General features: G+C 35.1%; 9 protein-coding genes across 15 annotated transcripts in view; 4 read left to right on the top strand and 5 right to left on the bottom strand.

Annotated features, from left to right (window-relative positions):
* Positions 1–8,823, bottom strand: part of LOC105216953 (bone morphogenetic protein receptor type-1B) — a 206,213-nt gene extending 197,390 nt beyond the window's left edge. The window contains exon 1 of one of the 2 annotated variants that reach the window (XM_011191724.3): positions 8,554–8,823. In XM_011191724.3, coding sequence (XP_011190026.2) covers positions 8,554–8,644 — 91 coding nt within the window. In that variant the 5' untranslated portion in view covers positions 8,645–8,823. Of the gene's footprint in view, positions 1–8,023; positions 8,161–8,553 lie in introns of those variants that run through there. The other variant, XM_029043308.2, reaches the window with a different exon arrangement.
* On the top strand, positions 5,078–9,203 carry Cyp4ac1_1 (probable cytochrome P450 4ac1). Of its 2 annotated transcripts, XR_008470264.1 has the most exons (9): positions 5,078–5,313; positions 5,883–6,086; positions 6,155–6,236; positions 6,299–6,399; positions 6,477–6,738; positions 6,798–7,015; positions 7,083–7,391; positions 7,495–8,073; positions 8,136–9,203. XR_008470264.1 is itself a non-coding variant. In XM_011191723.3 (8 exons), the coding sequence occupies exons 1-8, from the start codon at positions 5,106–5,108 to the stop codon at positions 7,656–7,658; spliced, it is 1,548 nt and encodes a 515-aa protein (XP_011190025.2). In that variant the 5' UTR covers positions 5,078–5,105; the 3' UTR covers positions 7,659–9,203. The 2 variants fall into 2 exon arrangements, 1 of the variants encoding a protein (XP_011190025.2); XM_011191723.3 differs by having other exon boundaries at positions 7,495–9,203.
* On the bottom strand, positions 8,973–10,235 carry LOC105216954 (60S ribosomal protein L34). Its single transcript, XM_011191726.3, has 3 exons — positions 10,177–10,235; positions 9,852–9,924; positions 8,973–9,498 (listed from the first exon to the last, which is right to left on the bottom strand). Exons 2-3 carry the CDS (start codon positions 9,914–9,916, stop codon positions 9,108–9,110), a joined length of 456 nt encoding a protein of 151 aa, XP_011190028.2. The 5' UTR covers positions 9,917–9,924; positions 10,177–10,235; the 3' UTR covers positions 8,973–9,107.
* Positions 10,236–10,650: 415 nt separating this feature from the next.
* On the top strand, positions 10,651–13,055 carry Zfp112_0 (zinc finger protein 32). 2 transcript variants are annotated; one of them, XM_054226688.1, is made up of 5 exons: positions 10,668–10,699; positions 10,760–10,853; positions 10,920–11,062; positions 11,129–11,248; positions 11,305–13,055. In XM_054226688.1, exons 2-5 carry the CDS (start codon positions 10,812–10,814, stop codon positions 12,302–12,304), a joined length of 1,305 nt encoding a protein of 434 aa, XP_054082663.1. In that variant the 5' UTR covers positions 10,668–10,699; positions 10,760–10,811; the 3' UTR covers positions 12,305–13,055. The 2 variants fall into 2 exon arrangements, with proteins under 2 accessions (XP_011190024.2, XP_054082663.1); XM_011191722.3 differs by having other exon boundaries at positions 10,651–10,853.
* Positions 12,763–14,304, bottom strand: LOC105216947 (glia maturation factor beta). The gene is made up of 4 exons (XM_011191716.3): positions 14,169–14,304; positions 13,805–13,898; positions 13,304–13,494; positions 12,763–13,235 (listed from the first exon to the last, which is right to left on the bottom strand). The coding sequence occupies exons 1-4, from the start codon at positions 14,169–14,171 to the stop codon at positions 13,107–13,109; spliced, it is 417 nt and encodes a 138-aa protein (XP_011190018.3). The 5' UTR covers positions 14,172–14,304; the 3' UTR covers positions 12,763–13,106.
* On the bottom strand, positions 13,385–18,771 carry LOC105216949 (BOS complex subunit TMEM147). 3 transcript variants are annotated; one of them, XR_008470265.1, is made up of 6 exons: positions 18,572–18,771; positions 18,340–18,481; positions 18,052–18,273; positions 17,728–17,987; positions 13,805–13,898; positions 13,385–13,494 (listed from the first exon to the last, which is right to left on the bottom strand). XR_008470265.1 is itself a non-coding variant. In XM_029043306.2 (5 exons), exons 1-4 carry the CDS (start codon positions 18,646–18,648, stop codon positions 17,739–17,741), a joined length of 690 nt encoding a protein of 229 aa, XP_028899139.2. In that variant the 5' UTR covers positions 18,649–18,771; the 3' UTR covers positions 17,497–17,572; positions 17,728–17,738. The 3 variants fall into 3 exon arrangements, 2 of the variants coding, with proteins under 2 accessions (XP_028899139.2, XP_011190023.2); XM_029043306.2 differs by lacking the exons at positions 13,385–13,494; positions 13,805–13,898 and adding an exon at positions 17,497–17,572; XM_011191721.3 differs by lacking the exons at positions 13,385–13,494; positions 13,805–13,898 and having other exon boundaries at positions 17,657–17,987; positions 18,572–18,770.
* Positions 14,676–17,406, top strand: LOC105216948 (uncharacterized). Of its 2 annotated transcripts, XM_011191720.3 has the most exons (13): positions 14,676–14,809; positions 14,877–15,037; positions 15,098–15,164; positions 15,221–15,386; positions 15,446–15,611; positions 15,675–15,706; positions 15,771–15,819; positions 15,876–16,008; positions 16,074–16,215; positions 16,282–16,529; positions 16,588–16,927; positions 17,017–17,185; positions 17,252–17,406. In XM_011191720.3, exons 1-13 carry the CDS (start codon positions 14,715–14,717, stop codon positions 17,404–17,406), a joined length of 1,923 nt encoding a protein of 640 aa, XP_011190022.2. In that variant the 5' UTR covers positions 14,676–14,714. The 2 variants fall into 2 exon arrangements, with proteins under 2 accessions (XP_011190022.2, XP_054082661.1); XM_054226686.1 differs by having other exon boundaries at positions 15,446–15,706.
* A 229-nt stretch (positions 18,772–19,000) lies between the features above and the next one.
* On the top strand, positions 19,001–21,289 carry LOC105216946 (syntaxin-5). Its single transcript, XM_011191715.3, has 2 exons — positions 19,001–20,102; positions 20,170–21,289. The coding sequence occupies exons 1-2, from the start codon at positions 19,364–19,366 to the stop codon at positions 20,925–20,927; spliced, it is 1,497 nt and encodes a 498-aa protein (XP_011190017.1). The 5' UTR covers positions 19,001–19,363; the 3' UTR covers positions 20,928–21,289.
* An 807-nt stretch (positions 21,290–22,096) lies between these two features.
* Positions 22,097–23,239, bottom strand: LOC105216945 (protein cornichon). Its single transcript, XM_011191714.3, has 4 exons — positions 22,899–23,239; positions 22,699–22,811; positions 22,390–22,533; positions 22,097–22,318 (listed from the first exon to the last, which is right to left on the bottom strand). Exons 1-4 carry the CDS (start codon positions 23,046–23,048, stop codon positions 22,291–22,293), a joined length of 435 nt encoding a protein of 144 aa, XP_011190016.1. The 5' UTR covers positions 23,049–23,239; the 3' UTR covers positions 22,097–22,290.
* Between the last annotated feature and the right edge of the window lie 99 nt (positions 23,240–23,338).

Below are 23,338 nucleotides of genomic sequence, written 5' to 3'. Positions count from 1 at the left end.
AATGCATTTATGAGCCTGAGAACAATAACAAACAACAAAAAATGCAACAACAGCAACAACAGCAACAGAAAAGGACGCGTTGTAACGCGTCGATTCAATTAGTAATTCTAAAAACGGTCACTAACGCCTCACGCATTCACAATGAGAGTGCGTGGCTTGTTTGCGGCATTAATGCGAGCAAAGCGGTCGGTCCAAGAGCATATACATATGTACATGTAAGTAAGTAAGAATAATAATAATAAAAGAAAAATATTTAACAACAGTAAGCAACAACACGCTGCACACGTGTGCAACTGTTACATGCAACAGCAACAACAACAACAACGCCGCACATTTGATAGAAGTAGTCAATCCGCAGCTGATTTTTCGTTGGAAAATCACAATTACGTGCGATCAATGCGCGACGAGGCCAGACTGCACTGTTTTACGCCACACTACGCATTATAGAGCGCTGATTATTGACTTTTGACGATGACGACGACGACTGCAACAGCGGCGGCGCGCTTGGCGGATGCGGTAATGACGTTGGCGTATTATGTTGCCGGCTACTTTCCATTATTGCCGCCGCCTCCGGAGTGCTGTCCATCGCCGAGACTGTTGCACTCTCAAGGCATACTACATATGTGTGGCAAAAGTTAGTTGCTGCATGGTCACTTGGCGCATCGAACGCGCCAACGCTAAGCGATCAAACTCAATTTTTTTTTCATCTTAGAAGTTTAGAAGACAATCGCGGTGGCATAGCAAAAAATGTGGGTTGAAAAAATTTTGCGCGCGCACTTTGAGACGAATTAATTTTCCGTGTAGCATTAATGAGTAGCGGCTAAAAGGAAAAACGCACACACGCAAAACACAATTGACAACAAATAAATAGAATGTGACAATAACAAAGCAGCAGCAGACGAATGTGGAAAAATGCAGTGACTTTTTTGTGACTGTGCACATCATCGACCAAATACAGAATTTATGGGAAAATCATTAGCTGCCACAGCCGTTCACTGACCACCAGCTCTAACACGCAAGTTACAGGCGAAAAAAATCAATTCTTCAGCAGCTGCATTGCGCTGTGCCACAAATGGCTGTTGCCACCAGGCGACGAACATAGCAATATACTTGTTTGGTAAGCGATACTGGACAATTGTCATCGATCATATCGATCTACCCAGCCAGTCGATATCAATGCCAATCAATAGCGCAATGTTCGCCCAATTCAGCATGCAGCATCTTCTCGAGTTAACATCACCCCTCCGCCCTGCTGTTATGCCACGAGTGCAGGCAGGCAGTATCAGCATTAGACAGCACTGTCACAAGCAATTATCATCATTTATGACATACAGCATATAACCATATGTGGCTATAGTTGATTATCGTTGTTGTTGTTGTTGTTGTTGCTATTGCTGGATGCTGGTGGTTTCATCTATAAATGGTCAGTGTGACCATAACTCATCTACGGCTAAGAAGTTTGTCGCGTACTACAAGCAACTATGGCAGAATTAATGGTTTTCTTGTTTATGGCGGTTGTTTCTATATTTTATGCAGTAGTCGCAAACTAATGAGATTAAGGAATCTCTATACTGGTACTATACCATATACTGCGTTGTGTTAATAACAAAAATCTTCTTTACCGATTAGTGAACAAATTCTTCAGAAAGAAGCAGTGCTATGACTTCACGACCTATTAGACTCCTCAAGAACCATTATGAACCCTGGCTAGTTTACACAGAGTTTTATTGGTATACATTTCTGTAAAGAAAGGTCAACATAATCGGCCTACTCGCAACATCATCACCCTACCTGAGACCCTGCATTCATTATTGGATAATATTTGACCGAATAGACCACGTTAAGCAAGCTGTGAAGGAAATATAGCAGCCGTAGCTGAGAGTATACACGAAGACCGTGACAGTCGATTCGGCGCCGTTCACAGCAACTCGGACTTACGCATGGCGCATTTTACGTCGAGATCTTAAATTGAAAGCATACAAAATACAGTTTTTGTAAGAACTGAAGACTTTCCCAATTGACATCGCCTCGCTCTATGGGCTCTTGAAAAGTTCCAAGAAAATACGACGACTTCGAGCCAAATTCTGTTCAGCGATGAGACTCATTTCCGACTCAATGGGTATGTAAACATGCAAGCCACATTTGGGACGACTTGGGAGCAACCTGAAGAGATTCAAAAGCTGGCATTTCATCTAGAAAACATAACGGTTTGGTGTGGTTTGGGGGCCGGTGGAATCATCGGTTCATATTTCTTCAATAATTACACCGGTGAGAACGTATCGCGCCATGATAACCAACTATTTGATGCCTGCAATTGAAGCTCGTGATCTCGGCGATATTTGGTTTCAACAAGACGGCGCCCCTTCACACATCATCGCATCATTCAATGGCTTTATCGAGAGAACACTTCGGTGAGCAGATAATTTCACATTTTGGGCCGGTCGTTTGTCCACCAAGATCGTTAGACTTTTTCCTTTGGGGATATATAAAGTCTAAAGTCAAGGACAATTCCGCTTCTATTCAGGCCTTGGAGCAAAACATTAAAAAAATAAATGCCAAAGAATGTTCTTTCGAGTGATAATAAACATTTTCCATTAAATTTGTGAATTTTTCTTTAAAAAAAGTAGGGAACCTCGAAATGGATGACCCTTTACAATGTCGATTCTATGCTCCTAGTTAAAGGGAAAGTTAACGAACTACGCTGTTCATATTGGCATGCTTTCTCCGAACTTATACTTGCTATCATTTGCTTGGAGCGGAACCATCGAACCATCCATCAGGAATATCAAGCGGTTAATCATACTGTACGTCGAGGATATTAAACCCATTACTGATGAATCTTCAGATACGAGTAGTTTCAGACAGTCTCCAAACGCTATTCAACGCGGCGCTATCAACATCTTCAGCCACTCCCTCCCAGCCAAAGACATGTTTGAAGTCGCCCCATCACCGGATGCAGAACTAGAGTTCGAGTTGCCTCACGAATACTATAGTCGATTAATGTCCAACCTATTCAGACTAGCCTAAATTTTAAACCTCCTAATGTCCAGCGCGCAAAATGCCTTCGTATGACACTAACCACCTCTTTCTACGCCCAGCGAAACCCACCCATTTAACTCCCTTGTCTCTATTGTTCGACGCAGTTAAACTACTTTTTTTCTTAATCTTCTAGACTATAATTTACTCTGTTCCACCAAGCAGGTTTTAGGTAACCGTTATGACAACAACAATAACAACAAAATGACAGTTGATAACACTAATAATTACATCAAAATAATTGGTTGCTCAGCACTCCTGTCCGCTATAATATATGTATAATAAAATCGAATTAAAAAAAAATGTGTATAGCTTTTAAAGCTGTGCTAGATCGCTTGTTTTAAAAATATTTACATAGTGCTACATTTTAAATATTGGGTATCATTTAAAGCGATTAAAAAAACTTATTACACGAGCCATTATTATAAATTAATTGCAGTCATCAAAATAATGATATTTCATGATGTATGTATAAACAAAAATTAAGTACAAACTTACAGTAAATATAAGTTTTCATTTGTTCATGTACATTGTATATGGATTAAAGATTAGGGTTGTACTGAAAATTTTTATTAAGATTTTCAGCCCTATTCTGTGCACTTGACAAAATAACAAACAATTGAAAATTTTTTCAGATTTTTATCAAGTAAGAAACTGTGACAATTTTGATAAAATAAAAAGCTTCAGAGCATATAGCTTTTCACACGTGTGGGAAACAAAATAATGTAAACAGAAACAGCTGATTTCTGTCAACTATATTCGAATTTACTTGAATTATTGTATAACATAAGTTTTCAAATGCATTTCAATATTTGTTATAAAATAGTTAATAAATTAACATTCATTTCACAGGAAATCCTTTGCTCTTTGGCGAGATGTAAAGTGTGTGAGAATGTGCGAAATGTTGCAAATATTCTATGCTCCGAGTCTGGCCTTATATTTCATGCTCGTTATTTTGATTAGTGTTTGTTTTTTTATTGTGGCTTCGTGGATAAGTTTGGTTTAAGATTGACCAGTTATCAGTCTATCTAATCGGTTTTTATAAAGAGATAAAGTTATACGGCCTTTACTCGGTCGCCAAAACCTCATTTGTTAACCATACAGAGGGTGCCGCGCATAGATGAGGTTGATGGCGGATGGCGGGGGCTATATATTCGCTTTTCGATCCCACATACCCCGGAGTCTTTTGGTCCCTCGCGGAGCAATAGAATATTATATAATATAATACATATACATAGGTCCTTTGTAAAAGATTTAAAAATATTTGGAATGCAATTTTCACTTAATTGGTTGTTATGCTTGGCTTCAGAAAAGTTCCTTGAGGACTATGAAAATCTAAACTTTGTCATTTAATGCGAAACATTTGCTAAGCTGTAATCGCATGCAATATTTTGAAAACAATTTCGTCAAAGTTACCCTCATTATCTTCATCTTTTTGTACAATAAAAGGAAAAATAAACTTCTTAATATAAAAACGGCTAAATAACGCGAGCCATCATCATATTCATATATTTCCTCTTTGTATAAAAATATATTTGTCAAGAACATTTTACTTCTTAACAATTTATAAAGAAAAAAGCTTTTTATTTCAGACACAGAATACGAAATGCTTGATAAATTTCAAATTTTTACAAATTAGAAATTTGTTGAATTTGTAAAGTGCACAGAATAGGGCTGTTTTTATAAATAAAAAGCATTTTTGTATAAATAAAATGTATAAATAAATGTTTGTATAAAAATGATATCGACCATAATAATTTCAAATATATTTAACAAAAATAATAAATAAATAAAATAAATAAATTTTAAAATATTTTAGTCAACTTTTAGTATTTTTTATCAGCTTACAACACACACATATATTATATACATTATACTATAGATAATCAACGAAATAAAATTAAGAGCACACCCTAATATTTATAAATATAATTGTTATCAATGAAATTTTATAATCTATTTTTAATTATTAAAAAAAAAAACAAGATTATAGAATAGCAGCTTTTATATGCTCATGATTACTTCGATGGATTTATTTCAAAGCCTTGCAATTCAGTGCAGTTTTTGCAATGGCTTTATTTACATTTATTTTATTCTTTTCAATATGCATCTTGGGTTTAGGGCTGTATTTGAAAAAACTCAGTAAAGAATACTATTTATTGGCAGCTTGTAAACGCATGAAAACGGTGGATGGCAGTAAGGTATCGGATAAGGTGTATATAGTACCGGGACGCACTATTTTCGGCAACAATTTCGATATATTACATTCAAATCCCGGTGAGCGCTCAACAAAATGTAGTTATTTGTTTTAAAGGTGTTATTTTGTGAAATTTATTTGCATAATTGATGTTGTTGTTGTTGTTGTAGTAGCGTAAAACAAAACAGTTTTAGAAATATTTAAGTGATAACAGCCTCTACACACGGCCGTAGCTTCGGAAACACTGAGAACGTTTCTCAAATTCAGCATTTAAGTGTTTTTTATAATTAGACACACCATTGCTGAGAAAATACCGAATTTTTTAATAAGTGATTATTATCTGTGAAACTTCTTATTTGCATCCGATTTTCGACGATCACTCCAATGCAATGTACGACTTAAAATTTTGACGATGACGTTGTTAATGAAAAATTTATTGTTGTTGTAGCGACATAAAACATGTCTCAAGTAATTTTGAAGAATGCTGTCGATTTGGTAGTCCTTGGATGGATAAAAATCCGGGTCCGTTCCGGTTACATATAACTTACAATAGTATAAACAGTTCGACACTTTATTATTATGTATTTTCCAATAAATTTTTAATAAATCTTTTATTTTTTCATACACATTTACACTTCTCACTTTTCAGAGGATATTTTCAATTTTTGTCGCGACATCTATCAACGCACAAAAGATAAATCCTATGTCTTGTTATATTACACCGGTTGTATTTACTCCATAACAAGTCCGGAAGCAGTGCAAGAAGTTTTCCAAAGTCAGACATTAATAACAAAAGGTTTAATTTATGATTTTGTGCGTCCATTTCTGGGCAACGGTTTGCTTGTGAGTAGAGGTAAGAAAACATATAACTTCTTTAAAAAAAAGTATACACCAAAGTGTGCATATGACACTTTCCTCTAGGTCAACATTGGCATAACAGACGCAAATTGCTCACACCAGCTTTTCACTTTAATATATTGCAGAGTTTCAATGAAGTTTTCAAGTAAGTTTTGTTGCAATTGCATGTTTGAGCTTGTATAAATATGCACTTTTTCTCTTCGTTAGAAGTGAATCTTTAAAACTTGTGCACTTATTGAGCGCAAAGAAGGATCAAAATGTGAATTTAAATGAAATAATATCGGCATTCACTTTAAATAGTGTTTGTGGTAAGAAAAAACCATTTACAATACCGTCTAGACACAAACAAATCACTATTTATGTTTCTTTTTGTTTTTATTTCAAGAAACCGCGCTTGGCGTATCCTTGGATGACATATCGGGCAGCAGCGAGTATCGCAAGACCATACATGAGTTAGAGTTAGTGATGGTCGATCGGCTGTGCAATCCGTTCATGTATTTTAATTGGATATTCTATTTGTTTGGCGATTATAAAGGATTTTACAAGAATTTAAAGGTGGCACACGACTTCAGTAGTAAGATTATACAAAAGAAACGCGAAGAATTTCAAAAAAGTCAAGCTGCTACCACCACTGCGCATGAAAATGAGTAAATCAAAAGTTAATTATTTAATTTCATAAAAAATATTAATAAAAATGTTTGTTTAGTGTTGAGATTGGTAAACGCAAACGTTACGCCATGTTGGATACACTTTTCCAAGCCGAGTCGCAAGGTGTAATCGATCATCAGGGTATTTGTGATGAAGTGAATACGTTTATGTTTGAGGGATATGATACAACTGCAACGTGCCTCATATTTTTACTACTCAATTTAGCCGTACACCCGGATATACAAGATGCATGTTATCGCGAAGTCAAAAACTGCGGTGAACGTTAGCATTCACAACTATAAACAACAAATTTAAGCACAATCCATTTTATTTTAATTTGTAGATTTGCCAGCACTGAGTATATTCGAGTTTAATCAGTTGGAATATCTGGAATGTGTTATAAAAGAAACGCTACGTCTCTATCCCTCTGTGCCATTTATTCAGCGTCATTGCATAGAAGACACAGAACTCAATGGTGTGATTTTGTCCGCCGGCAGTCAGATTAATATACACATATACGATATAATGCGAGACGAACGACATTTTCCGAATCCTTCAAAATTCGATCCTGACCGATTTTTACCCGAAAATAGTTTGAATCGTCATCCGTTTGCATTTGTGCCCTTCAGTGCTGGTGCACGGAATTGCATTGGTAAGCAATGTTACATATGTATGTATATATAAATTATGCATATATATGGATATATATATATATTTCTGAATATACACTCAATATACATCTCAACGACTTGCAGGTCAAAGATTTGCTATGCTAGAGATTAAAGCATTGCTGGTGGGTATTTTACAAAATTTCCGGCTGCTGCCCGTCACAACGCTGGAGGATATACGCTTAGAAAATGGTTTGGTGTTACGCACAAAGGAAAATGTGATAGTTAGAATGGCTAAAAGAGTCAATTGAAGACAGTATCCATAATTGTTTCCACGACGGTCGGGTATATGTAACCGAAACTGAAGTAACCAAGAACTACCAATTTGGCCGCATCACTCAAAATTTTTTCAGAACGGTTTTTTTGGCACAACAAAAACAACACTAATACTACAACTACCCATACTTCAATCCACAGAGGTGGCCTGCATGTTTATACAAAAGTTGAATTCTATTAATGGAATTGGTTATATCTAACTTAAAAAGTTATTGGGCATGGTATATGCTTTTTCAAATTATAAATTAAACATATATATTCTTCCTGTTTCCGTAAGATCACCGGAAGCGGCAGCAAAATCTACAATTTTATTTAGTAAAGCTGATAATCAAATTTTTACCTGAAATCAATCACAGCCGTAGTATTTATTTGTTTAAATTACTGATTCAAGTAAATACAATACTATTAACTGCTAAATTTCAGTAAAATCACATAAAATATACACTTTTCAGAAATTTTTAGTCCAACGCTTGACAAACGTCCAAATACACCGATTTTTAGCGTTCTTCTTCTACTATTCCCGCCAACAAAGCGCGCCATCTACCTACGAATAGCATATACCAATGCAATAAACATATGACAGAGCGAGACAGCCATACTTCACATGGCATTTGACAATTTCACGAATTTTTGTGAGCAGAATTCCAATTGGCATTATGTGAGCAGGAGAGCGTAAAACGCTCCCAACAAAACGCAACGGCAATATGGAAACACACATATACAAATACACCTGCATGGAATGCCTGCATTTTGCGAAAAAAAAATCACTGAAGCCATAAAAGTTCCGATTGCCGTAATTGACAAACCCTGCACATTTTCGTTGCAATTTCGTATGCACTGGTATATATAATCATTGCTAAATGCACTTACCATACTCAGACTCCAATAGGAATGCGGTAAAAAGCACAAAACTAAAAACAGAAGCGCGACTGCGTCCGCGATACAACAACACTTCGGCCATTTTTAATTGAAATTGAAACTAGGAGATTTTGATGTGTTCTCTGGTTGGAAACTGCTTGAGAAAATCAAAACACACTTTGAAAAATGTACGGAATGACAGCTGCAAAGAGTAGATGGGAAAAGTAAACACACGGTTGCATTTTTTATCGAATGGAGTAGCTTTTATCGAACAGCTTTGGTGATAAATTTATTGCGATGCACATACATACAAATGCACATAACGAGTTGTGTATGATAAGAGCAATTAAACAAAAATTGTTTCAAACATTAATTCAAAACTATAAAGAAATGCTAATATTTTCTAAAATACTATCTAAACAATTAAACAGTTCATTTTAAAAAAGAACAGCGCTTTTATTTTATCTCATCCATTATACATTACAACGTATAACTTCAATTTTTTTTTTACACACAGCTTCTTTTAAAATATAACCAACCCGTCCAATGTTAATCCGCTACAATGTTTACTTCTTGGATTTGCCAGTGGATTTCTGGATGGGTTTCTTGGCAGCCGACTTGCCTCCCGCTGATTTGCTGGCTTGTGCCTTGGCGGGTTTCTTCTCAGCAACGGCCTTGACTGGTTTCACCAACAATTCACGTTGGCTCTTCAGCGCCTTGACGATCTTTTGTTCCTCAATAAGGAAGGCACGAACGATACGTTCACGCAGACACCTGTGGCACAAAACACCACCATAGGTACGGGCAACGGTCTTTTGACGTTTCGACAGACGGGAACGTTCACATGGGCGTGTGGGGCGGATACCCTTTAGCTTCTCCTTACATTGACCGCACTTTGGCACGGTCTTGTTCTTCTTCACATATTGGTACACAAGGCGACCGCCAGGTGTGCGCACACTGTAAAATGAGAAATTAAAATCAGTTAAGACATTTGGAGGATACTGCAACGAATAGCATGCCATGCCAGTAAACGCGTATGCTGTTGTACACTAATGCAACAACAACGTTATAAATTAGACAAGTTGTCTTGTTTATGAATATTTACACTCTGTAGAGTAACACCAGCAAATTTATTGAATTCGTCCAAAAACAATTCAAATTCTACTAGTTTCGCAGCACTAATATATGACTGTTTTGATTTCCAATATCACTCATATGATAGACCATTGTGTCACACAACTTTACATTCACCGGCAGGCAGTATTCTTTACAGCAATTACTTGGATATTCCATTTCTAAAAATTACTTACATACGCCTCCTGTTGGACTTGGTGTTGTAGGACAGACGTCTTCTCAAAGTCAAGCGTTGAACCATTTTGTCCGCTGTAGCCGCAAATAGCAGTAGTCATCATCATTGTATCGTATAGCACAAAATTACAAGTACGAGTACGGGTAGGCCAAATACAATCACGGAAAAATAGTATATGAAATTAGAAAATTCACATTAGTTATTGTGCATAGCAAGCTGTAAACAACTATTAGTGATTTTGTTTCATAGTTTTTAATATGCTTCATATTAGTTCACTGATGTTTTAAGATTTTTTTGGGTAATTGGCGAAAAATAAGTACGCATACCTTTAAGAAATAAACTAGAAAGGAAGTCGTCGGCAATGCAGGCAAGGTGCGTAAACTTGGCTGCGATTGTAACGAGCTGTCACACATGACAATTCACTTGACAGTCGGCAATGTTGTGCGGTCAGAGTTGTATTTCTCAAAAAATTTTTATTATTTTATATTTAATTGGCTGAAAAGTAATATTTTTCACAATATTATATTATTTGAAAGTTAATAGAGATAAATTTGAACATAATTTTCATATGAAATGAAGATTTTGACTTATAATTTTGACATTTTATATAATATAATGTTTTTGTTTAATAATTGCATTTATAATTTTTTAGTTATTCTATATTTAATTAATACTCATTACATTTTTAAATATATTATTTTAAATTAAGCTTTTATTTACATATAAAAACAAAAACAACTTTTAATTAAATCCATTTAATCATTAAAATTTATAAACGATATGGCAATATTAATTTCTTGCTGGAATTGTATTCTCACATTCGTAAACAAAATATTTCATTCATATTTTGTAAATAGCTGAAAAAGTAAATTAATTTAATATGGACTATAATATTCATAAAATTTGTAGAGTATGTCTAGAAGAAGGCGCGCTTACTTCCATATACAGCACCGAATTCGCAATGATGCCTTGCACAATGCTGATGATGTGTGCCAAGATAAGGGTAGCTATCAAATATCTTTCGATATTGCTAATATAGAATTATTGAAAGCCAAATATAATTTTTAAGGTTTATAAAAGTGACGGTTTACCTGCGGTCATTTGCAATAATTGCATTTACCGTTTAGGTGTGGCGTACCATTTCAAGCAAGAATGTGAGAACTCCGACTTGAGATTGCGGCAATACCTTGGTTTGCAAGACAGAGGATATGGGTAAATACAAGTATAAGGTGTGTGCTCTGGCAAAAAGGACTAAATATTTTATTCTTTTTATCAAAGTTTTTGCGATGCCGAAACAAATACTGAATTGCCAGTTGCCTCCTTGAGCAATAAGACACACACATACTTAGAACCCGATTCTGAAGAGGAGTCAGATGTGGGTGGCGATGTGAAGAAACGGTAAATATGAAAAAAAGTGTCTTACGATATTTTTTAAAGTTTTACTATTTACTTAGCAAACGCCGCTCACGTTATCAGCGTAAACCCCCAGAGGAGCATAAGCGGCGTGGTCCAAAGCCTTTGCCGAAACTACCGCAAACATGTTATGAATGCAATAAAACGTTCAAGTGCTCCGCGCAATTGCAAATGCATTTACGCACACACACCGGTGAAAAGCCATTTGGCTGCAGCTATTGCCCGCGACGTTTTGCACAAAAATACAATTTACACATACACCAGCGCACACACACCGGCGAACGTCCGTTTCAATGTGAGATTTGCTCAAAGCAATTCTCAGCGCTGGGTAACTTTCAAGCGCATCAAAAGATACACACCGGCATACGTGATCAATTGTGTCCCGTATGCCAGAAGGCATTCTACAGTGCCGGTGATCTCTCCAAACACATGGTTACACATACGCAGCTGAAAAATCATCATTGCGATGTGTGTGGCAAATCATTTAGTCGACAACGTGATATGCAGGCGCATAAACGCAAGCAACATACGCTACACGAGCGCAGTGAAGATGACGAGGATGAGGCAGTCGACACCACCTGTCCGGATCCGATAGTTGTGGTGGGTGGTGTCGTGCCAAATAGCGCACTGCAAGCTACAACTGTGCTGCAGGAAAGTTTCAAATGTCCCGATTGCGATAAGGAATTCGGTTCGGCGAGCAGTTTAAGCGTACATTTTCGTGCACACGCGAATAGTAGTTTGCTAAATTTACCATTGACAAGTCAAATGCCACATCATTATCACGCCACAGCGCCACCACCTCCACCGCCGCCCACACATACCACACTCACACATGATGGTCTGCACGCGCACACACATCATTTGTCTTTAAACACCACATTGCAGCCTAATCACGCTACACATATGACACATCATACCACAATGGCGCATATGCTTGCCGCAGCACAGCCACCGCCACCGCCACCACCGTCTGCAGCGTCGGCACAAAGTACTGCAGCGCTGAGTATGATGCATGCCGCACAGCGTTTACATCCTTTTTAAAATTAAATATTAATATTGCTAATTAATCACAAATGTGATATTGTAATCTACAAAGCAGTGGCCGCTGTTTGTTGTTGTTTACAACTGCAAAAGCCACAATTTCATATCAGCTTGCTGATAATTTAAGCCATAACTACAGTCTTTAATATATGTTGTGTGTATATTTATTTTTACGTATATATGTATATATTGATAAAGTGTATACAAATGTGAAAGTTTTCCATTTAATTTTACGCACGTATTGTAAAATTCAATATAATAAAACGCTAATACTTAAATAAAAAAAGTAATTATGTGGTATTATAAAGTAAATAAAATTAAATTTGGCAAGCACAGCTTCTCTCATATTAATATTTTTCTTTCATTTTCTTTGTTTCCACTAACAATACTACACAAACGCTACTGAAAATATGTTTCAATGCTACAACTAATATACATATGTATGTATGTATGTTAAAAAAAAACTTTTGGAATGCAATATTTAATTTATACTTTACATTTAGTTTGGAATATTTTTAAGTATTTGGCGTTTTTGGTATTTCTATGTTAGGAATATTGAAAAAAAAAATACCTGTACTTAAAAGTATTTACTGCATTTACTGCTGGGCGTGTTATCAGTATGCTGTTTGTTGCATATCCTTTGTAACTTTAGACATATGTATGTATGTATGTATATATTTGGTGTAAAATCGTTGGTATTTTTGGGTAAGTCCATGCACATTATGTACACCAACGCACATATACACAATATTGCTTATCATTTTTTTATGTTTTTATGTTTATAAACACCGTTGCCTACACTCTACTTGAGTTTTTCCCTGAGCCATTCTTCAGTGAGTTCATCTAATTCGCGTATTTCATAGACACGCGTTAAGTCCACCTCACGTTGGAGTGCACTTTTGGTGCAGGCATACATCATTTGTAGCTCGATCTGTTGGGCAGAAAGTTAAGGGGAGTTAAACATATATATATATTTCATCTAATATAAATCCAACTAACCTGGCTATCACGCGGTGTGTAAAATATGAAACACATTGGATATGAAATTCTTTGGTCATCATGTAACATTTTATATGTATATATGATATAACGCGGCTGATGGCCTGGCAGTGTTTCTTGCAATTCATCAACGGATATATCCTCCAAGAGTTCATCCAAAATAACAAGTTGCTTCTCGCGATCGACTTTTACTAAAGAAATAAATGTTGCACGAGAGTAGAATATTATATTTATGTAAATAAATAAAATTTTAAACTATTTAACATTAACATTTAATTATATTTTGCATAAATATTTCCACTTTGTTTTGACACACACAACTTTTGTATTGTCAAACGCGGAGCAATACACACAAAGCAAATGCTCATAATGCAATAAATAACATGGCAGCAGTGAAAGCGTACTAATCAACTGCTAATAGCAATTTGCATAGCTAATTTTACCGCCAATTTGTTTAGTAGGTCTAATGCACAAACATGCAAATAGCAACAATTTACTTACATATCAGTGCGGAGTTTGTCGTACTTTTACGGAAGCGAAACTTCTTTAATGCGTCACGTACGTCATCGCTGATGTCACAGATTTTGCTATCACCCTAGTAATAATACAAACATGTTATTGTAAAATACATATAAACAAATAAATATCGAGGCCATAAAAGCAGTAATCCATCAAAAAACAATAATAACATTATTATCAATAACAGTTGATTCACTAATGGTGCTGTTATTTTCCGCACCCTTTTTTCGGCATCACAGCTCCACAGTATGCCGTTGATACGTCGGCAACGACGCGTGATTGTTATTAGTCATAATATGCAGTAACTATTTTATAATTAATTATTTAATTCATTTTTCATGCTTACCATTTTAATTGGTTTATTATGTGCTGGCAGGATAATGAGTATATTTCCTGAGTTTTTCTGCTGTTTACTAATTTGTATATATGTGATATAGAACACTTGGTGCTGGCGACCAACAAAGTAGCAATGCAAATACAACAGAATACAAACTAAATTTGTTTTATACAAATTAATGCGGAATGTAAGGTCAAAGTGGAATTGGCGAGAACTGCTGTTTGTGCTTGACAGGGTTGCATATGACTACAAAGTGCATACAAGGAAGTAAATTTTATAAATTTATACGATTTTGCATTGTTTGTATTAAATATAAACAAATTACGGTATATTTTTAAAATGCAACAAATTCAACATAGATTAAATTTTCAATATAAATATAAAATAATGAGTGGCATTTAATTTGTGGCAAATGTCTACCAGCACAAAAGAATGTCAAGCCCCGTTAAGGCCGGATATGCCGTTTACTAACGGTCGCCATATTTTAACAATTATTTTAACTAATAACCACAAATATTACTACTAGTTGGTCAAATCAATATTTTTTGTGTAAAAATGCTTACTGATTTCCAGGAATTATGGCCAGCAAGTAGAAGAAACACCATTCCAAAAAATAATGAGTTGCAGTCCATAAATGTGGTGAAAACCTGGTAAGTTATAGTATAACGGCACATACACAACTGTTTTAAGCACGCTCTTCCAATCAATTATCCAAAGTGAAAAATTACGTTTAGCTCTTACACGTGCATGTAATGGCCTACAACGTACACAAGACATTTCACATAGGCACACAACGGAGCAGCTTTCCTTTCGCTCCATATCACAACTTTGTTATACAACATTGCGGATACATGAACTACAAGTCAACGATTTATTGCGTAAGTTTTGCAAAAATCGCCTATACAAATAAGCTTAACTCTAGTCTCAAATTACTATAGGTAAATCAAAAGAACTGATTTCGCAGAGTAAAGATTGGTGCACAGTCAAACAAGCCAAAAAGCGCAGGTAATTTGTAGTGCATATTTTGAAAATTACAATACAGTTGTAAAATCTTTCAATAGTCAACCGACTAGTTACTCCAGCGCATATTGTGCAAAAAGGAAAAGACGGCGTGCGACTGTGGAACATTCTCTGCCCGATGGCACAGTTACAGATTACACAGAATTGCTGGATGAAACCGCAACATTTGTAGAATGGGGCAAAACGACAGAGATTGTGCAGAAAAAGGTACGTATTGTATTATTATAAAAAATTGGCTAGTGCAATATGTAAATTCTACATGCTAGGTCTCAAAAACCAATAACCATAGTAGGACCACTTGCATACATATACGTGAGATAACCATTAATGAGTTTGATACAACACACAATGAACATTATCCGATCGATGAAGATGACGGCTTTGGTAATGCCACAGGTGATGAATTAGCTACCATTATACAATTGCTTACAGGTAAAGTATGCATGTTTAATATGAAATTTGAAAGTAAATGTCTAATAAAAATAATACAATTAGATGAATCTACTACGAAGGCGCCGAAAAGAAAGGTATGTTTGTATATGCATGCAAATTATTAAATATTTATATTTTTTCACACTTTAAACAATTTAGGCTGCAGCAGTATTGGCTGTTTGTGAGAAAAAAGCTAAGACTACTGATGGTAATTCTTCTTACACAAACATTCTGAGTATTGGACTTAATTTAACTACTTTTCAGCACTTCTAGAGGTAGAAGAGTTTCCCGATGAGATCGAAGCACCACGTAGCGCTAATGCAGAATACGAAACTACCAACCTATTCATACCAGCTGCCAAAAATGATTGCGACAATAGTAATGTTAACGAATTAAGGTAAGAGCAGTTCCAACCATAAGTTATATTGTTTATAATGTGAACTTCATGTATTGGTTGATTAGTGCTGCGCATACAGAAATGAGTGTGATTAGCAGTAATGTCTCGGTAAATAATGATAATTACGTTGCGATACACACAAGTTGTAACTTGGATAAGACGAACACTACTGCAATTGCAACGGAGAATTTATGCAATTATCAGAAGGTATTGAACATTTTTAATTGTATTTTTTAATACGATATATATATTTTCTTACACTTTCAAAAACAGAAGCTTGTTTCCCATCTCTCTTTGAAGAAGCGCAAGTCGAAACATAACAAAACCATTATCGATGCAAGTACAGCGTTTACAGAATCTGAAATTTATGCGCACTTACAAACACAAATTAACATTAAAGCAAAATTAAGTAAAAGTAGAGCTAAAGTTAATTGGCAGAATCGAAAGTATCCTACCGTTGGAAAACACTACGAAAAGTTACTGCCTTCTGCATCTGAATTGCTAACTACATTACATCATAAGTAATTATAGATTTTTAATACCAAAATAAGTTTAATTATAATGAAATACAATTTACAGTTGCATCGTACACAGGAAATTCAAACTAAAGCATAACATGCGACGTTCCAATTTGGAAACTTCAACAGCGCGTGCTGCTTATCGCAATCTGCTACGTGAAATTTTGAATTGTGAAATTACTGATGATTTGGCTACAAAAATTTACCCAAAATGGAACCATAATGAAAAACGCAAACGAAAAAGTGTAAATAATGCATTAAATTACGGATTAACCGAAAATGCGCAAGTGCAACAAGACGACACGCATAATGAGCACTTACTAATGCCACATAATAACACAGCTGCAATTGAAGTGTTTCATGATAATAATAATAATTTGCAGCGCACTAATAACAACTGTGTAAGCTAATAGAAAAATACATGCACACACACATACCTTGTACCAAGCGTAACGTATTTGCTAAAATATATTTATATTTGTACACATAGTCACCGTCTGGCGAACAGGATGAGTGGGGCGCATACGATGTCATGATAAAGTTATTAAATATGTGGCGCTCACAAATTTTATTGAACGACGAAATCCCGGTGGAACTACTTTTCCCACAAGCAACAATGTGCCGAAAAGCAGCTGCGAAGTGTTTCGGCGCATTATTGAGTATGACTTCAAGCGTTTTACGAATTCAAACGTTTGATACTAAATAAATTATCTAATTATTTATAGGGCTTGCGGCAAATGGTTTTATTATGTTATCCACTGTTGAGCATTCAACACACTTGCAATACATCAAATTAGGCGCAGCTTCAAATAAACTTATACAGCGGACCGAACTCAATAATGAAATGGTTTCAAACGGATTTCGTGTTAGTGTGAGTTAAATACTAAAAAACTCACATTGTTGTTTTGTTATCTTGTTACTATTTCAAAAGTATATTACTTGTTGAATTTGTTATAAAGTTCATATTGAATATGTTTTAAAGTTTATATTCAAGTTGTTAAATCATATTTTTTAATTGTTACATTAATATGTTGTTATTCATATAACTGTAAAGAAAACATGAATTAAGAATAAATGAAATACCAATTGAAGTAAAAAATTATATCTTCATCATATAAAAGTGTGGGTAATTGGAATAAATTGTACAGTTGTATTTGCTATAACATTAAATTTCTAACTACAACAAATTCAAATTGACTACCTTCGTATAGCTTAAATGCCTATTTGCTGTGCTAATCCTGTGTAAATGTGAAGAGACATAAATCCCATAATCGAAGCAATCAACGCTTTTATGGCAATAGTCGACCAAGGTCCGAAGGTGAGCACACTAAGCAGACCTTCAAGCCAAACACCTTTGAATACTGTCAGCGCTAATAGTATGGTCACTAAAGGTTTAAGTGACTTGTTAAGATCGTGCCTAGAGAAGAGCCACATTAGTGTGGCAGTAGTGATATGCTGAACCTATTTAATAAGAATATTTATTAATAATTAAGTACAGATATGTATTACTTTGATGACAACATACCAATAAAACATTGGATTCAAGGCATTTAAGTATGTAAATCCAACTGAATTCTGTGCCACGTGCGCCAACCCAAAGCATAATACCACGAGAGAGTATAACTTCTGCAGCGGCCCAACCCAAGCCGGTTGTAATCAACTTATTGTGACCTTTGCCGGGTATGCGTGACAGTATCAAAGCGAAGCCGAGTAAATCGGCGACATTAACACTACTCTTAAGAAACTCCTACAAATGGATTAATATTATTTAAATAAAATTATTTACGAAATTCATATAAAGATATGTATTTACCGCCAAGAAACTGAAGCCATCTCCTGAACCATTTAGTGTGTCGGAATCGAAAAACGTCGCCAGTACAAGCATTTTACATAGTTGTGTGAAGATATAAATACCACCAGCTTGTATGCATTTCCAGAATGCGCCATATTCAGAACTGCAATTGTATTTAGATGTTTCATTTATCAATTACTTTACAAAAATTAGGTTATCACTTTGGCGTCAGCTATAATTTTTCTTTACTTACAGTCCAGAATACTTGTAGGTGAGATAATATGGCACATAAACAAGTGCTACACAGTTTCCGAAATGGTATAATGTCATTTTCTTCTTAATTAATACAGAAAATTTAATTAAATTACATTAATTAGTTATTCTGCTATAAATGTAAAATTTATCTTCAGAAAAATGTTGAAGCAGGTGATTGTCGAACTTCGAATTTGGTTTTATTATTCGAAAACCATATGGCCAGATCAACATTGAAAAATAGTTGAAAATAAATAAAAATATTATTTACAACTGTTTTCTTTATATTAAGCATACATATTTAATTAACATATATTCTCATATATAAAATAATGTAATAATATATTTGTAATAATAAAAAATTAAATGTTCTTAATGCACAAAATTCTAATTTGTGCTTAGCGCCATCTATAGAATTTAGTGCTGTCAATTAAAACATACTGGATTGACAGCTGTGAGAGAAAGACACGTATTACCTTGTTTTATTTTATATACTTTATTTTTTTGTGAAAAAGCGACGATACATTAAAGCAAAATAACGAATCAGTTTAATTCAATGAAATAAATTATAATTTCGTTTACTACAAACAAAGAAAACTAATTTATCGGGTCGCCAACTTTGTACGTGGATTACAAAGTAATTATCCAAAGGTCCAAATGTGTACATATGTGTGCATGGATGCGTAGAAAGTGACGAATGTTTGGGTTTTATTGACAAAGCATATAGCAATATATTGGTAAAACAAAGCGAAACGCCAGGACAAAAACCAATAACTAATTAGTAGATTATGAGATGCCAACACGACGCCGTCATTATCCACAAGAAACTACAAGATTCTATGAAGGATCCTATGAAGAGAACTCAGCATTAGTTCCAACTCAAGGTCAACCGCAACAACAACAGTACAAAAATCCTTTATTTGGTGGAGCAGTAGCTCCCACAACAAGTGGTAAGGAAACATACGTCGGCGGTGCAGCGCAAGAGTCAACCATACTTATTGGTGACTACACACAACAAACAAACAACGGTCAACAATTCAATTCGAATAATAACAATTCAACAGTAGATCCCGACGATAAGTATAGCAAAGCAAGCAGACAGTGGAATTTCCGCTCGCTATCCACACGTTTGCAGGCATCCTCTGGCCAGGCAATACGCAACTTCATACAACAACCGTTAAGTGCTGCAGCTGCTGTTGTTACCGGAAATCATCCAGCGCAAGATTATAGTGGTTACACACAACTGACACAATACGGAAATACGCAACAACAACAAGGAGTTGAGGATTTAGAAGAAGACGAATCAACATTTGAAAAGGAAGAAATATTCATAATGGCTTCACGTGATAGAACTGGAGAGTTTAATAATGCAATACGTTCATTGCAGTCACGTAATATAACACGCGCTGTGAATATACGTGATCCACGCAAAGCGAAAGAAGTGCAGAGTTATTCGGAGTTTATGATGGTGGCCAAATATATAGGGAAAAATATTGCAAGTGCTTATGCCAAATTGGAGAAACTGACATTATGTGAGTATGCATATTTGACAATGCATTATTAATTTTATTATTACTGTGAATGTATTTATTTATATAGTGGCCAAAAAGAAGAGTCTCTTCGATGATCGACCGCAAGAGATACAAGAGCTAACATACATCATCAAAGGCGATTTAAATGCGCTCAATCAACAAATTGCACGTCTTCAAGATATTTCAAAAGATCAACGCCGCACAAGCTCTGGCAAACATCTGCAGTTACATTCCTCGAACATGGTATATGCATTACAATCCAAACTGGCCAGCATGGGCACAGACTTCAAGCAGATATTAGAAGTACGTACAGAAAATCTCAAACATCAGAAGGCGCGTCGTGATCAATTCGGACAAACACCAATTGCAGCGAGCACAGTACGCTCGAGTACAGCGAAACAAGGTTCATTGCTGTTGAGCGAAGAGAATTCCGCTGTAAGCATTGATATGGTCGCCGGTGACACAACGCCATTGCTAGGTGCTGTTGGTGGCGGTGGTGCGGGTATGCAGACGCAACAACAAATTGCACTTTATGATGATTCCGACAGTTATGTGCAACAACGTGCCGAGACTATGCAAAATATTGAATCGACTATTGTAGAACTTGGTGGCATATTTCAACAATTGGCGCATATGGTTAAAGAGCAAGAGGAAACTGTGGAACGTATTGATACAAATATACAAGATGCCGAACTTAATATCGAAGCAGCACATGGTGAAATATTGAAGTACTTCCAAACGGTTTCCAAGAATCGTTGGCTGATGATTAAAATATTCGCAGTACTGATATTCTTTTTCATATTCTTCGTAGTCTTTTTAACGTAATGACGTTTCGAGTGTTGTCCATATGAAATAAGTTCGGTTTTCAAACACTTCATTGTGGTCATTAGTGTAATTAAAGTTGTGGCGAATTCTCAAAACTTGTATACCTATATTCTACTATACTCAACGTAATAACGCTTTAAAGGCAACGAAGTTGTGCCTAATAACAAAGCATTTACGTGGCGTGTATGTGTATTTTTAATTGGGCAAGGAATAAAATGTTTAGTTCGATGTATTTAAAAATTTTTAACAACACGAAATGTTGACAATGTGTATCCTAATGATAAACCGATTTATGTAATTATCAATTTATAAAATAACATTGAAAAGTTTAAAATAAAAATTGTTATTGGCAAATAAGTGAAGACGAATGTGTGCATCAATTTGCAAATATATATGGTGAAATTAAAATGTATTAAAAAATATGTCAGAAATTAAGGTTCACTTTACATATTGAATTTTCTATTTTGAAGAAAAAAATTGTTCCTCACAAAGCGCTCACTGATCTGTACTTGCACACAGCCAACTTATCAGTTGTATACATAACTTATCGCTAATCTATGCGTAGTTACCATGCAACAGATTACGAGAGTAAAAATATTTATCAGAAACAAAGCGTGACCAAACAGACGGCTGTAAATATCTACAAATTTAGAATTTAATTTGCTGATATCTTAAATACAACGTTGAACAAATGTTTTCACTTGACAAGTCACGAAACACCTCTGCCTGCAATGTCATTAAGAAAACACTTGAATTGTTTGCAGGTACACAATTGGCAATTCACAACACACACAGAACCGAACAATGAATTCGTGTAGACGCGAAAACAATTAAACCTAGCTGCTACGCGGCCGTAGACAAAATATAAATTCAAAATGCTACTTTTAACACTCTTTAGTTGCACATGTGATTTTATCTTTACTTCTTCATGATTAGATAATAAAAGGTAGTTTGTAGTTTAAAAAATTGTACATATTTACTAATACGTTAGTGTCGTTTAAGCTAGATATGATGTACAAAATTTGATATTTTTAGTGATTTTTAAGTGACGCTAAATAGTTATTCGTTATTTCTTTTATTTATATAAAAATCTCAATATATGTAGTGCTTGCTGTAGCTTTTGCAATCAAGTAGTTGATTACTTGCAACGTTCTTACAAGTTTTTATCATTTGAGAATACATTAGTAATAAATATGACTTTTATTCGTTCTTACACGTACAACTCATAATTACCCAAAATCAAACTTATATTTCTTTCTATTTGGTTTGTTCATCTGGCTATAAGTGTTGAGCTGGTTGTAATTATAAATTTATTTATTTTTCTTTTTGTTTAATTTCGAGATCACTACATATTAAACTACTTTTACGTAGATATTAGCGCATAAACCATTCTGTAAAATAAAAGCAAATATTAAAATCGGTTAACATATGCACAGGCTTACAATTAAATTACAAAACTTACCCATATATGTAATAGAAGAATGAAATTAAGTAAATGGCCAATTTAATCCAACCCTCACGCATATTTTTTGTCAAATTATCTGTGCTTAAAACAGTGGTTGGATCGTACAGACCTGCACCAGTCATGACGGGGCGATTCTTGTAGCTGGATGAATAGACAAAAACGATAAATTTTATATTTTTAATTTAAAGAAGAGTGCAGTGAACTCGCAGCTACAAAACATGCACGTGATGATTCATGATCCGCTAGATACACTTAGTTAAAATTCAAGGCACTTTCGATAGTTTAAATAACTAAAATTACACTTACCGCCATATGTGGTAGGCAATTAATGGTATATTAATACACAAGGAGAACCATTCACCACACAACAGGAACAATAAATTGAGGAAAATATGTAGTAAATATTCGGGTAACACCAACTGCAAATAAGTTATAATTAGCATGACAGGTACTAATTGCATGAACCACTAATAAACTGGGTGTGCGTCTTCATTATAGGTACTTACCGGATTCAGGCTGTTACATTGATCGATGGGATTTTTATAGTCTGTTTTTAGCTCATCAAAGGCGATTACATGAAATATTGAGAAAAATATTAAAAATGCATCGCCTATCAAAGCGACTATGTACGTGAACGCGGTGAAATTGAAAGCCATATTTGAATTATTTGTTAATAAATATTTCACTGGCCAGAGCTTATGCACTACACTGTGATGTATTAAAATTTATTAGAAGTCGGCTATCAATGGAAAATTCTTTACAAATGTCGGGTGGAAAAACAAATTGACATCAATCTGATTTTTCATCAAGAGTCCAAAATTCGAGGGTTTGACAGTTGTCACAATTGTGTCACTTATGAAGTGTGGCCAGACTAACGAATGGGTGAATAATATGTGGAATATGAAAATTAAAGTTCTTTAAACAACAACTAATTAATATTTATAAT

The sequence above is a fragment of the Zeugodacus cucurbitae genome, chromosome 3 (assembly GCF_028554725.1).
Source record: "Zeugodacus cucurbitae isolate PBARC_wt_2022May chromosome 3, idZeuCucr1.2, whole genome shotgun sequence".
In the NCBI taxonomy this organism is placed as follows: domain Eukaryota; kingdom Metazoa; phylum Arthropoda; class Insecta; order Diptera; family Tephritidae; genus Zeugodacus; species Zeugodacus cucurbitae.
Note: the sequence above shows the minus strand (reverse complement) of the source record. Positions and strands in the feature narration are given on the sequence as shown.

Excerpts from the sequence above, each read along its gene's own strand:
- Cyp4ac1_1 (XM_011191723.3), top strand. The coding sequence starts at position 5,106 with ATGGCTTTATTTACATTTATTTTATTCTTTTCAATATGCATCTTGGGT. Across the intron at positions 6,087-6,154 it reads CGGTTTGCTTGTGAGTAGAG|GTCAACATTGGCATAACAGA; the intron begins GTAAGAAAACAT and ends ACTTTCCTCTAG. Across the intron at positions 6,400-6,476 it reads CACTTTAAATAGTGTTTGTG|AAACCGCGCTTGGCGTATCC; the intron begins GTAAGAAAAAAC and ends TTTTATTTCAAG.
- LOC105216954 (XM_011191726.3), bottom strand. The coding sequence starts at position 9,916 with ATGGTTCAACGCTTGACTTTGAGAAGACGTCTGTCCTACAACACCAAG. Across the intron at positions 9,499-9,851 it reads AAGTCCAACAGGAGGCGTAT|TGTGCGCACACCTGGCGGTC; the intron begins GTAAGTAATTTT and ends CTCATTTTACAG.
- Zfp112_0 (XM_011191722.3), top strand. The coding sequence starts at position 10,731 with ATGGACTATAATATTCATAAAATTTGTAGAGTATGTCTAGAAGAAGGC. Across the intron at positions 10,854-10,919 it reads TGATGTGTGCCAAGATAAGG|GTTTATAAAAGTGACGGTTT; the intron begins GTAGCTATCAAA and ends ATAATTTTTAAG. Across the intron at positions 11,063-11,128 it reads TTGCAAGACAGAGGATATGG|TTTTTGCGATGCCGAAACAA; the intron begins GTAAATACAAGT and ends TTTTTATCAAAG.
- LOC105216947 (XM_011191716.3), bottom strand. Across the intron at positions 13,495-13,804 it reads GACAAACTCCGCACTGATAT|TAAAAGTCGATCGCGAGAAG; the intron begins GTAAGTAAATTG and ends TTATTTCTTTAG. Across the intron at positions 13,236-13,303 it reads ACACACCGCGTGATAGCCAG|ATCGAGCTACAAATGATGTA; the intron begins GTTAGTTGGATT and ends TCTGCCCAACAG.
- LOC105216948 (XM_054226686.1), top strand. The coding sequence starts at position 14,715 with ATGCTTACTGATTTCCAGGAATTATGGCCAGCAAGTAGAAGAAACACC. Across the intron at positions 15,038-15,097 it reads ACAAGTCAACGATTTATTGC|GTAAATCAAAAGAACTGATT; the intron begins GTAAGTTTTGCA and ends AAATTACTATAG. Across the intron at positions 16,530-16,587 it reads CTAACTACATTACATCATAA|TTGCATCGTACACAGGAAAT; the intron begins GTAATTATAGAT and ends TACAATTTACAG.
- LOC105216949 (XM_029043306.2), bottom strand. The coding sequence starts at position 18,648 with ATGACATTATACCATTTCGGAAACTGTGTAGCACTTGTTTATGTGCCA. Across the intron at positions 18,482-18,571 it reads ACCTACAAGTATTCTGGACT|TTCTGAATATGGCGCATTCT; the intron begins GTAAGTAAAGAA and ends ATACAATTGCAG. Across the intron at positions 17,988-18,051 it reads TTGAATCCAATGTTTTATTG|GTTCAGCATATCACTACTGC; the intron begins GTATGTTGTCAT and ends CTTATTAAATAG.
- LOC105216946 (XM_011191715.3), top strand. The coding sequence starts at position 19,364 with ATGCCAACACGACGCCGTCATTATCCACAAGAAACTACAAGATTCTAT. Across the intron at positions 20,103-20,169 it reads ATTGGAGAAACTGACATTAT|TGGCCAAAAAGAAGAGTCTC; the intron begins GTGAGTATGCAT and ends TTATTTATATAG.
- LOC105216945 (XM_011191714.3), bottom strand. The coding sequence starts at position 23,048 with ATGGCTTTCAATTTCACCGCGTTCACGTACATAGTCGCTTTGATAGGC. Across the intron at positions 22,534-22,698 it reads ATTGCCTACCACATATGGCG|CTACAAGAATCGCCCCGTCA; the intron begins GTAAGTGTAATT and ends CTATTCATCCAG. Across the intron at positions 22,319-22,389 it reads TTCTTCTATTACATATATGG|AATGGTTTATGCGCTAATAT; the intron begins GTAAGTTTTGTA and ends TTTATTTTACAG.